Below are 13,150 nucleotides of genomic sequence, written 5' to 3'. Positions count from 1 at the left end.
AAACCAGCTCCGCTAAAGAGAAGCAGCCAGGGCGCAAACTTCGAGGAGCGCTTCACCCAAAAATACTAACCCTGCTAACAATGACGGAGAGCTGGCGGCCGGTCTGACAGCTTCATGTGCAGCTGGGAGGAGATGGAATGATGGAAGGATCTGGATTTGTACGAAATGGGCTCTCGAAATCAGCTCTGATCTTAATCACAGTCATAAATAATGAAGGCCAGACTCATTGTGCAAGCAACATCTTACTCTATAATATTTGGTTGGTGGTTTAACCAATCAAGGACTTTGATGGCAGAAAGGTACCGAGGTCATTTAATGACTTCTCAAAGGAAAAATAGATGGTATGTGTCACCAATCAATTCATGCGTGGATTTGAACTAAACATACAGTCACATTTTAAAAACACACACATGGTCACGTTTTTAAAATGTTTATACAGTTTAACTGCTCTTGAGATGCTGGGAGATGACCAGGGATAGATTGTGATGGCTAGAACGTTGGGCCAGAGCTTCTCCAATGCGGCAGGTCTTCGAAGGTGTTCCTCATGTGCAATAGGTAGTACCCAGTAAAGGTGAACCAGAGACAGGGTCGTGGGAGCCCAGCGATCACTGGTGTTTACTGGGAGTGAGGTCTTACCCGTCTGGTCTGATTCCACAGTAGAGCTACTGTAGCACAACATTCTGGGAAGGTTACTGCTGGATATGATACAATGATGTCAGAGCAGGTATTTCATCACAGCTGCATAGGTGGACTCCAGTCAGACTCCAGTACAGCTCCAGTACAGCTCCAGTACAGCTCCAGTTAGACTCCAGTCAGACTCCAGTACAGCTCCAGTACAGCTCCAGTTAGACTCCAGTACAGCTCCAGTACAGCTCCAGTGGACTCCAGTACAGCTCCAGTACAGCTCCAGTTAGACCCCAGTACAGCTCCAGTACAGCTCCAGTACAGCTCCAGTGGACTCCAGTACAGCTTCAGTACAGCTCCAGTACAGCTCCAGTTAGACTCCAGTACAGCTCCAGTACAGCTCCAGTGGACTCCAGTACAGCTCCAGTACAGCTCCAGTTAGACTCCAGTACAGCTCCAGTACAGCTCCAGTACAGCTCCAGTTAGACCCCAGTACAGCTCCAGTACAGCTCCAGTACAGCTCCAGTGGACTCCAGTACAGCTTCAGTACAGCTCCAGTACAGCTCCAATTAGACTCCAGTACAGCTCCAGTACAGCTCCAGTACAGCTCCAGTGAATTCCAGTACAGCTCCAGTACAGCTCCAATTAGACTCAGTACAGCTCCAGTACAGCTCCAGTGAATTCCAGTACAGCTCCAGTGAATTCCAGTACAGCTCCAGTACAGCTCCAGTTAGACTCCAGTACAGCTCCAGTACAGCTCCAGTTAGACCCCAGTACAGCTCCAGTACAGCTCCAGTACAGCTCCAGTGGACTCCAGTACAGCTTCAGGACAGCTCCAGTACAGCTCCAGTTAGACTCCAGTACAGCTCCAGTACAGCTCCAGTGGACTCCAGTACAGCTCCAGTACAGCTCCAGTTAGACTCCAGTACAGCTCCAGTACAGCTCCAGTACAGCTCCAGTTAGACCCCAGTACAGCTCCAGTACAGCTCCAGTACAGCTCCAGTGGACTCCAGTACAGCTTCAGTACAGCTCCAGTACAGCTCCAATTAGACTCCAGTACAGCTCCAGTACAGCTCCAGTACAGCTCCAGTGAATTCCAGTACAGCTCCAGTACAGCTCCAATTAGACTCAGTACAGCTCCAGTACAGCTCCAGTGAATTCCAGTACAGCTCCAGTGAATTCCAGTACAGCTCCAGTACAGCTCCAGTTAGACTCCAGTACAGCTCCAATACAGCTCCAGTCAGACTCCAGTACAGCTCCAGTGAATTATAGTACAGCTCATGCCATCCACTGTCAAACGGGCCTACCATGAACATGAGACGGTAGAAGGACACACTTTGGGTCAGCCCAGGGAGGGCACTGCTTTGGCCAGTGGTTTTCTGGGAAACCTTGGGTCCAATATGTGGATCTTACTTTGACATATGTGACCTACCTAAAACTTCAGACCAAGAACCCCCCTTGACGGCAGTGGTTTTCTCTAATAACAGGCCTCTTTCAACAGGATGATGCTTCAGGAAAGGTCTGAGGAAAATAAGTGTTCAAGGTGTGGACACAGCCTCCAAACTCCCCAGCTCAGTCCTGCCAAGCAGCTGTGTGGGGGGCTAACAGGACTTTCAGGACCTGCCACTAACATCTTGTCCTTGGACAGACACCACAGACACCTTCTGGGTTCTTAACCTCGACAGATTAGAGCTTTTCCGACTGTTCTGGGGCACCTACACAATAATAGACATATTTATATAGAGAGAAATATTAACAACAGAGATCCGCCATTATCCATACAGATAAAGAAGTAATGGAAGTAAGCGTAGAGCACTGCTGTAAAAGTGCTCGAGGTTTCCAGAGAAACAGAACGTTTTGGACAGCAGTATTTCGTCAGCTGGGCTGTACGAAGACAGAAAGAACTGTCCAAAACATCTTGTTTCCTCGTTTCTTCTGTTAGCCTCAACATTACAGGACACTCCATCTACTTTCTGAAATCTTCTTCAAATAAATATATTCTCTCTCTCTCTCTCGATTGTCATGAGCTCACTCCCACTAAAACTCTGCGATCGGAAGACGTTTTTTGAGTTCCATGACGACAGCACGTCTCCAGAGCTCCGCCTCCCCTGAGAACTGAGTGAGAACCCATCACCCATTACTGCCTCATCTACCCTGTTCCTGGGGGTTCTTTCCTTGGTTTCTCACTCTGTAGCTGCTCTGTCCTGTTCTCAAATCCCTTTTACTGAGCACTAGCATCCGACTTTGTTCCAAAACACGAATCCCGATCATTCCCAACGGATTATGGATTTTCTTACAGCTATTTAAAAAAGTACTATTATTAGAAATGTCATTAGTGACTTCTTAGTAATATTTGCGCTTTTGTGCTAATTCATTCCAGAGTATGCGTGAGGAACTGGGGAAGTGTGTTTGGGAATGACGGCACGGCCGGCAGGGACACTGTGCCGGTGGAGGCCCACTCACGCGTAGATGGAGTTGTTGAAGATCCGTGAGAGTGCGAAGTTCACGTGGCCGAGCAGCTGGCCCAGGTGGTCACTCGACTGCAACCTCAGCCAGTAGGTGGACTTTTCTGTTTCTATGACAACCTGAGAGAGAGAGCGAGATAAAGAGAGAAAAACACTTCGCTGAAACATTTCTGTGAAGTAAAGCCAAAAAAAAAGTATCTATTTCTGGAGTTACAATGGCAGAAGAGAGTCTCTTCTGTCTCACCCGGTCCTCTGGTTGAGGATTCATTGCACGAATCTCTAGGAAGTTAAACGTCTGCTCCACCTACAACCAAGATACACAGACATGTAAACACGTCCGACGTGCTAACACTGCGGAGAGAGATTGAGTGTGACATGCAGTCTGAGCGTTACCGCACCTTGCTGGGTATTTTAGGAGACATGAGATACAGCCTCCACGTTGACAACACCTGAAACACAGAAGGAACACGCCGTAACGTAACGTGTCGTTGTAACAACGTAACCACAGCACTGCACAGCCTAAGTGTGACTGTAACAATATATCCACATTACAGCCCAACCTAACTGTAACAACGCAACTACAGTACATCACAAATAAACCGTAACAGTAATATGCTGATTGTAACTGGTGCTTTTAAAAACACACTGGCACACTGGCGTTCAAGAGTCTGGCCGGGGTTGGTTGAGCTTAACGATGGACAGACCTCTTCCACTTTCACAGTGGTGATCAAACGACTCCTTCCATGTTCGCGCTAATGAAAATCTAATTGGTGAGCTTCAGAAATTAAACACCTAATTAACACGAGCAGACATCAGCTCAACTACCAATGTGATGTCTTCACATAGACTATGAACATCTATTCAATTATCAATATATAAATTACATAAAGGGTTCTAAAAAAGGTTTGATTGGGTTTAATTAGCATGCTGTAAACTAGCCAAAAGGAACCCCTCATTCACTTTAAATGTCCTGCCCATGTCCTGACCGTGTCCTGCCCACGTCCTCCCTTGATTGCTCCTTTGACGGGACTAGAGTTGAAGAGCTCATGGTCCTGCAGCCACAGATCACCTTCAGCTACTCTGACACCAGACATCACATCTGCTAATGTTTACTATACAAACATCATCGTCTCAGGATTCATTTCGTTATGTCTGCCGTGTCAGTGCGAGCCTCGGTGAGAATGATGTGTAGTATATACTGTCCTCATTACATTGGCAAACAGTATTTATTCTGAGTAAGATCACATTCGTGTTCTGGATGATTCTATTAGGATTAGGATTATATGACATTTCATTTGTTTAGTGTGTTAATCTCACAGGCAAATTAATTAAAGGAGACTGGTAAAGACGCTATAAATAATAAGTGGAAACTGACGTCTGAAAACCAAAACCCCACCGCAATGAATTCCACAGAAATAAAAGGTTCCCCTTTCCTAAAGCTAATGTCTCCATTAAACCAACTTGCTCTGTATTTAGCAAGACAAGAGTGTTGGGTAAACAGAGTCCAGTGACAAACTACAGAGAAGGGATTTCAGGACCCCTGAAGTTTGCCAAAAGCTTGACCATCCGTGTGAAGATTTGGTTTTAAATTGACTCCTAAGCATGACAGCAAGTCACTGAAAGAGAAAGAGAGAGTGAGAGAGAGAGAGAGAGAGACTAAGAAAGAGGGAGCGAGGGAGGAGGAGGAAGAGGACACAGAAAGAACGAGAAAGGAGAATAAGCCCTGCCTGATTTCTGGGGATTATGAAAAGCTTAAAAAAGAAGGTTTATGGCACATGAGATACTATGAGAGAAAAAGAGATTTTACAAAAAAAACCCAGCACAGACAATTCAAGCACAAGTCTAGGGGGCTACTTAATCTCATGTATAATTCACGTATCCTAATTAGCATAGCCAGGCAACAGCCAATGGTCCCTCCACTCTTCCCTTGGCTGTTCCACAGGCATCCAGCCATCCTCCTACATCGCTCCTCCTGGTTCCTCCCGGTTCCTCCCCGTGGCAGCTCTCCATCAGCACCTCCTGCTGGTCCACGCTGCTCTCATCAGCACCTCTTTCTTCCACCCACTCCTCATCTCCTCTCCGACGCTTCCCGACCACAGCCATCCAACAGGACTTCTCACCTCCTCCTCCTCCTCCTCCTCCTCTCTCTCTCTCTCTCTCTCTCCGTTTTCTGTTCTTTTTCTGCACTGTCGCTTTCAATTCCTCAAGGCCTCGCGAGGAATCGTCGATGGCGCCCCGTCGAGAGAGAGAGAGAGAGAGAGAGAGAGAGAGAGAGAGAGAGGCCGGGGGGCAGGAGATACCAGAGAATTCCCATTAATAAAGACCTCAGCCATCCCTCGCTGTCTCTCTCAATCTCTCACTCCCTCTTGCCCTCCCTCTCTCTTCTCCTTCATTCTTTCTCTTTTATCCTTAGACGGTTTGCGACCCAGGGGGACTGGTTACGAGGAGAAGGGCTCATAAGCTCTTCGCCGAGTCCCGGCCCAGACCGCGCTACGCCGTTTCCCCGACGCGCTCCTGCCACCGTGCCTACAAGAGGGATCACCGCCATCGTTGGGGAGAGCGCAATGTCAACACGGCGACGGCAGGACGAGCAAACACGGGGAAGAAAGGAACGGAGGGGAGAAACGAATGTGGTCAAAATCGTCCGACGGGCCACGAAAACACGCCCCCGAATCAAAGCCTTCGCTATCAAAGGCAACCGACACAAAAGAGATGCATAAACAGACACATTAATTATTAAGACGCCGCGGTGTGGGTGCACTCGACGGAGCCAGAAGTTGATCTCCGTGTGATGGGATGAAACAGTGGCTCCGTCCAATTAGGCGCAGGAGAACATCAAAGGACGCCCGGCGCATTCCGCCGGCCGGCGTCGTGGCGACTGCATCCGATCACATGGAAACGAGTGCAATAAACCCACAACAGACAGAAGGGATCAGACAAGCAATGGACCAGTAATATTGGATTTTGAATATATTATCCAGTATGTTATCTAGCCTGGAATTATTAAGTGTTCAGAGCATCCAAAAATACCGACAGGCCCGATAGACAGCAGTTTGTAACTATTGTTTGTTTTTGGTGAAGGATTTGTTTGGGCGTTGGGTCAGAGGAGAAATTAGAGGTCACTGTGTGGATATGAGAACTGTCCTCTGGTGTCCAGTGCTTGATAAAAGAGGTTAAAAGGTCTAGTCACCTGAGAAAACTGTTTAGAGAGGAAAATGTGTGTGTGTGTGTGTGTGTGTGTGTGTGTGTGTGGGTGTGTGTGTGTGTGTGTGTGTGTGTGTGTGTGTGAGGGAAAGGAAGAAAGACTTTGGTTTCAGGACTTAATGCCCCCTATCAAAGCCTGAGCGATGAGCTTTCACTATTATACTGTAAATCACTGCACTGTGATAAACTGACTTTTCAGCATCATGGAGTATCCCGGAGCGAAACAGTAAGGAGGATGAGGAGGAGGAGGAGGAAGGAGGCCCGGGGGGAGGCGGTTAATATGAGCGCTCACACGGATTACCCACCCTCCCTCTCCCTAGGAGATGTAATGACAAAGCGGTCAACCCGACACAATAAGTGACCATTTGACGCACAGGCTTTCTGTCCTTCCCTGCTCAGCACACGACTAAGTGCTGACCTGACCTTTGACCTGACCTCCTTAGCCTGAGCCAGGCCCTTAAACAACCTGACCTGTATATCAGCGTCTACGGTGAACGACCGAGGAGTCAAACGCCACCGGCGTTCACGTTCTAGCGGCTGGACACACTGGGAGGCAGAGAAAGGGTTTGGAGAAGGACACAGAAAGACACACAAAACAAAACAAAAGTCCTGACAAACTCCTGCTGCTGCTTCTTAGATGCTTCCAGACCATAAATAAAATACCCATCACAGAATCATAATTATCCACATAATGATGAACCCCCCCGGCAGGAACAGTGCGTCCGGACATATGGCCCTGACGTTCTCTGTCTGCGGCCGTTATGCTAAAGATCGTCTGCTGAATTTGGCAGGTAAGAGCTCTGCTGTCTGCGTTGTGGTGATTAATAAATATTGGGACCCGAGTCTGAGGTAGAAGTTTGAAGTGCACTGGTTGATGGAGCCCAGGCTTTGTTATCGAGTAGCATTACTGCACTGAGGATAATAGATTTACTGTTGACATAAACATATTGGATTTGTCTTGCCAATACTATTAGTGAAAATGGCTGCCCCAATAAAGCTTATGTGAACTGAATTGAATTAAAGCGAACTGAACTCAATGGAATCAAATTTACCTGAACGACATGGTGGGGGGGGGGCATGGGGGGGGAGGGGGGGGGGGACATGGGGGGGGAGGGGAGGGGGGGGGGGAGGGGGGGAGGGAGGGACGACCCATATTCGGAGATAAAAACCTGATAAAAACCTGAAAAATTTAAGCCACCCCACAATCACCCTCTTGGAAAGCAGGAAACACCACAAGAGTGTCTGCGTGACCACAGAGTCCGTGAGTGGACAGGACACGCCCCCCACGTCCCCCACGTCCCCCTGGGGACCTTCGTGCTCCAGTCCGTCCCTCTGAGACTCACTGTCTCGTCTTTACTTTATCAAACTGCTTTACTAGGGTGGACTGTAATTAACAAACTGCCAAAGCAGTTCACAGAATTATTAACATTAAAAGTTAAAAATAACAATCCCTCTCTTCTCTCTCTCCCTCTCTCCACCTCCCTCACCTCCTCTTTCTTTCTCTCTCTCCACCTCCCTCTCCTCCTCACTCTCTCCCTCCCTCTGTCTCTCTGTTCAGTTCAGCAAGCTTTTTTGGCAAATGAACTTACAGTATTGCCAACACAGTATTATAGTAAAACAATTGTAAATAACCTTTGTTGTACAAAGGAAAAATAGGAAGATTAAGATTCTTTTAGACGTTAATAGTAATTAACATGAAACAAACTGTAATAAAATGCATGAAGTCAAGATGAGAAAGGTAAATAAGTTTAAGAAAGGAAAATAAATAAACATAAATAAACATAAATAAATAAACACATAAACCATTTATTGTGTGTGTGTGTGTGTGTGTGTGTGTGTGTGTGTGTGTGTGTGTGTGTGTGTGTGTGTGTGTGTGTGTGTGTGCTACTCAATGTCCCTCATGTTGTGACAGGCAGATTTATCACCCAGCTACAGTCCTGCTGTCTTTTCTCCTGATAGGTTGGGCAGTTATCAGATAGACATGTAAAGTATCATCTCACATTGCATACTGTAAATTCAGTGTATTTGGTTGAATATTTCATATTCTGTGAGGAAGTGCAGCTCTGTCTCTACAGTGTCATCATTTCACTGAGTCTCTGTTCTCTGGGCAGCCTTGACGGTATATATATATATATATATATATATATATATCGGTATGTTCTATAGTTCAGTCTACACGGCCATGCTGTCTTCACTAAGTCTGTACTTTGTACTATTCTGTGTTTAATAGCAGTAACTTTGAGTGGGTAGTCTGCCTTGTGCCAACTGTGTGAGGGGACACACTGTGTGGGGACACCCTGTGTGAGGGGACAGACCGTGTGAGGGAACACACTGTGTGAGGGGACACACTGTGTGTGGGGACACACTGTGTGTGGGGACACCCTGTGTGAGGGGACAGACCATGTGAGGGGACAGACCGTGTGAGGGGACACACTGTGTGAGGGGACACACTGTGTGAGGGGACAGACAGTGTGAGGGGACAGACCGTGTGAGGGGACACACTGTGTGAGGGGACAGACCGTGTGAGGGGACAGACAGGGGAGCCTTTTCTCTGCTCTTCTCTTAACATTACAGGGCTTTGTAGTAGTAGCAGTGGATTTTTAATGTAGCCAGTAAATATGGGTAATATTGGAAATTGGCCAAATTCAACTCTACATGTATCATTGGTCGTTCTGCTGGGCACTTGCGGGGGGGTTTTACTCAATTCACTGTGCAGAATTTCAGTTAGATGTTTGTTCCATTGTTCAAAATTTTTATGTGATAGTGAACCTCCCCGAAAACCTCACTGGCACACCCCTCACTACTTCTCTCTCTCTCTCACTCTCTCTCTCTCTCACTCTCTCTCTCCCTCTCCCCATCTCTCTCTCTCTCTCTCTCTCCCTCTTCCCATCCCTCCCTCTCTCTCTCTCTCTCTCTCTCTCTCTCTCTCTCTCTCCCTCTCTCTCTCCCCACCCTCTCTCCTCCTCTCTCTCCCTCTCCATCTCTCCCTCTCTCTCCAAACACTGTTAGTCATAGTTCCACACCTCCACCGGAACTCGTGCATGTGTTCAAGTGACAATCCTACCTCATAAAAACTGGTCCGTTCTAGATTCCTAATCATACATAGATACAATCAACAAACAAAATTACATTATATTGTAAAGACTGTAGGACACAGAGCCTAGTCTTACACCAGAGCCTAGTCTTACAATACAGCCTAGTCTTACACCAGAGCCTAGTCTTACAATACAGCCTAGTCTTACACCAGAGCCTAGTCTTACACTACAGCCTAGTCCTACATCAGAGCCTAGTCTTACACTACAGATTAGTCCTAAACCAGAGCCTAGTCTTACACTACAGCTTAGTCTTACAGAAGAACCTAGTCTTACACTACAGCCTAGTCTTACAATACAGCCTAGTCTTACACCAGAGCCTAGTCTTACAATACAGCCTAGTCTTACACCAGAGCCTAGTCTTACAATACAGCTTAGTCTTACACCAGAGCCTAGTCTTACAATACAGCTTAGTCTTACACCAGAGCCTAGTCTTACACTACAGCTTAGTCTTACAGAAGAACCTAGTCTTACACTACAGCCTAGTCTTACACAAGAGCCTAGTCTTACAATACAGCCTAGTCTTACACCAGAGCCTAGTCTTACACTACAGCCTAGTCTTACACCAGAGCCTAGTCTTACACTACAGCCTAGTCCTACATCAGAACCTAGTCTTACAATACAGTCTAGTCTTACACCAGAGCCTAGTATTACAATACAGCTTAGTCTTACACCAGAGCCTAGTCTTACACTACAGCCTAGTCTTACACCAGAGACTAGTCTTACAATACAGCCTAGTCTTACACCAGAGCCTAGTCTTACAATACAGCCTAGTCTTACACCAGAGCCTAGTCTTACAATACAGCTTAGTCTTACACCAGAGCCTAGTCTTACAATACAGCTTAGTCTTACACCAGAGCCTAGTCTTACACTACAGCCTAGTCCTACATCAGAACCTAGTCTTACAATACAGCCTAGTCTTACACCAGAGCCTAGTCTTACACTACAGCCTAGTCCTACACCAGAGCCTAGTCTTACAATACAGCCTAGTCTTACACCAGAGCCTAGTCTTACAATACAGCTTAGTCTTACACCAGAGCCTAGTCTTACACTACAGCTTAGTCTTACAGAAGAACCTAGTCTTACACTACAGCTTAGTCTTACAGAAGAACCTAGTCTTACACTACAGCCTAGTCTTACACAAAAGCCTAGTCTTACTCCAGAATCAGAATCAGATCAGAATCAGAATCAGAATTTTTTATTGGCCAAGTAGCAGGAGTACAAGGAATAATTTTGGGTGCAGGTGTCAACATAAACAGCAAACAGATATCGTAATGAAAAATAATGAGTAATAAATAGTAGATTAGAATAATAAATAATAAATAATAAATACTAAGGTGCACGTGCTAGCATATGGGATTGATGTGTTGTGGTATAGGAGGGATGTGTGATGGGTCCTTATTTAGGAGGGTGATAGCCTACCTAGTCTTACACCAGAACCTAGTCTTACACCAGAACTACTCTTTACTTTAAAGGCCAAAGCACCAGAGTGTGAGAGAGGGGGAGAGAGAGAAGGGGATAGAGATAGGGGGATAGGGAGTGAAAGATAGACAGAGGGGGAGAGAGAGGGATGCGGAGAGGTAGAAAGCAATCCCAGTATGTAATTGGGCTGATATTAGGCAGAAGTGCATGTGGTGAAGCGTCAGAGGAATGTAGGACGTGATGCATCGAGAAAAATCACTGAAAGGAGGAAAAATGAGCAACATCAACACAACCAATCTGCCCTCTCACCCCACCCCCTCCCCTCTGACACCCACATCTGCCCTCTCGCCCCACCCCCTCCCCTCTGACACCCACATCTGCCCTCTCGCCCGACCTCCTCCCCTCTGACACCCACATCTGCCCTCTCGCCCCACCCCCTCCCCTCTGACACCCACATCTGCCCTCTCGCCCGACCTCCTCCCCTCTGACACCCACATCTGCCCTCTCGCCCCACCCCCTCCCCTCTGACACCCACATCTGCCCTCTCGCCCCACCCCCTCCCCTCTGACACCCCGCATCTGCCCCTCTCGCCCCACCCCCTCCCCTCTGACACCCCGCATCTGCCCTCTCGCCCCACCCCCTCCCCTCTGACACCCGCATCTGCCCTCTCGCCCCACCCCCCTCCCCTCTGACACCCTCATCTGCCCTCTCGCCCCACCCCCCTCCCCTCTGACACCCACATCTGCCCTCTCGCCCCACCCCCTCCCCTCTGACACCCACATCTGCCCTCTCGCCCCACCCCCTCCCCTCTGACACCCGCATCTGCCCTCTCGCCCCACCCCCCCTCCCCTCTGACACCCGCATCTGCCCTCTCGCCCCACCCCCTCCCCTCTGACACCCGCATCTGCCCTCTCGCCCCACCCCCTCCCCTCTGACACCCCACATCTGCCCTGTCGCCCCACCCCCTCCCCTCTGACACCCACATCTGCCCTCTCGCCCCACCCCCTCCCCTCTGACACCCCACATCTGCCCTCTCGCCCCACCCCCCTCCCCTCTGACACCCCACATCTGCCCTCTCGCCCCACCCCCTCCCCTCTGACACCCCGCATCTGCCCTCTCGCCCCACCCCCTCCCCTCTGACACCCCGCATCTGCCCTCTCGCCCCACCCCCTCCCCTCTGACACCCCGCATCTGCCCTCTCGCCCCACCCCCTCCCCTCTGACACCCCGCATCTGCCCCTCTCTCGCCCCACCCCCTCCCCTCTGACACCCCGCATCTGCCCTCTCGCCCCACCCCCCTCCCCTCTGACACCCCGCATCTGCCCTCTCGCCCCATCCCCTCCCCTCTGACACCCCGCATCTGCCCTCTCGCCCACCCCCTCCCCTCTGACACCCCGCATCTGCCCTCTCGCCCCACCCCCTCCCCTCTGACACCCCACATCTGCCCTCTCGCCCCACCCCCCTCCCCTCTGACACCCGCATCTGCCCTCTCGCCCCACCCCCCTCCCCTCTGACACCCCACATCTGCCCTTCCTCGCCCCACCCCCTCCCCTCTGACACCCGCATCTGCCCTCTCGCCCCACCCCCTCCCCTCTGACACCCGCATCTGCCCTCTCGCCCCACCCCCTCCCCTCTGACACTCCACATCTGCCCTCTCGCCCCACCCCCTCCCTCTGACACCGCATCTGCCCTCTCGCCCCACCCCCTCCCCTCTGACACCCTACATCTGCCCTCTCGCCCCACCCCCTCCCCTCTGACACCCGCATCTGCCCTCTCGCCCCACCCCCTCCCCTCTGACACCCCACATCTGCCCTCTCGCCCCACCCCCCTCCCCTCTGACACCCCACATCTGCACATCTGTATGTGTGTGCGTGTGTGTGCTTGTGCGTGTGTGTGCTTGTGCGTGTGCATGTACACACACATGTACACACACACACACACACACACACACACACACACACACACACACACACACACACATTCATCTGTCTGAGCCCCCTGGCCGTGCTACAAAAACTATAGCTGGAGACACTTGATGTGACACTTGATGTTCTCACACACCCTGGAGAGGAGATGCCTGTGTCTCCTCCCCCTGGGAGGTGGAGGGGGGCGGGGTTGGTGGGAGGTGGAGGGGGCGGGGTTGGTGTGAGGTGGAGGGGGGTGGAGTTGGTGGAGGGGGCGGGGTTGGTGTTAGGTGGAGGGGGCGGGGTTGGTGTGAGGTGGAGGGGGGTGGAGTTGGTGGAGGGGGACGGGGTTGGTGGGAGGTGGAGGGGCGGGGTTGGTGGGGTGTCAGAGGGGAGGGGGTGGGGCGAGAGGGCAGATGTGGGGTGTCAGAGGGGAGGGG

The 13,150-nt window shown here is 50.0% G+C and overlaps 1 protein-coding gene across 2 annotated transcripts in view; it reads right to left on the bottom strand.

Annotated features, from left to right (window-relative positions):
* The window catches only part of carmil3 (capping protein regulator and myosin 1 linker 3), a 53,198-nt gene that overhangs the window by 34,726 nt on the left and 5,322 nt on the right, over nt 1–13,150 (bottom strand). For both annotated transcript variants that reach the window (XM_076972678.1, XM_076972679.1), the window contains exons 3-5: nt 3,488–3,538; nt 3,334–3,393; nt 3,088–3,209 (exon numbers count right to left, since the gene is read on the bottom strand). In XM_076972678.1, the coding sequence (XP_076828793.1) occupies nt 3,088–3,209; nt 3,334–3,393; nt 3,488–3,538 (233 nt within the window). The remainder of the gene's footprint in view (nt 1–3,087; nt 3,210–3,333; nt 3,394–3,487; nt 3,539–13,150) is intronic.

Source organism: Brachyhypopomus gauderio, chromosome 14, assembly GCF_052324685.1.
Source record: "Brachyhypopomus gauderio isolate BG-103 chromosome 14, BGAUD_0.2, whole genome shotgun sequence".
Taxonomy (NCBI): domain Eukaryota; kingdom Metazoa; phylum Chordata; class Actinopteri; order Gymnotiformes; family Hypopomidae; genus Brachyhypopomus; species Brachyhypopomus gauderio.
This window is presented reverse-complemented; position numbering and strand designations above follow the sequence as displayed.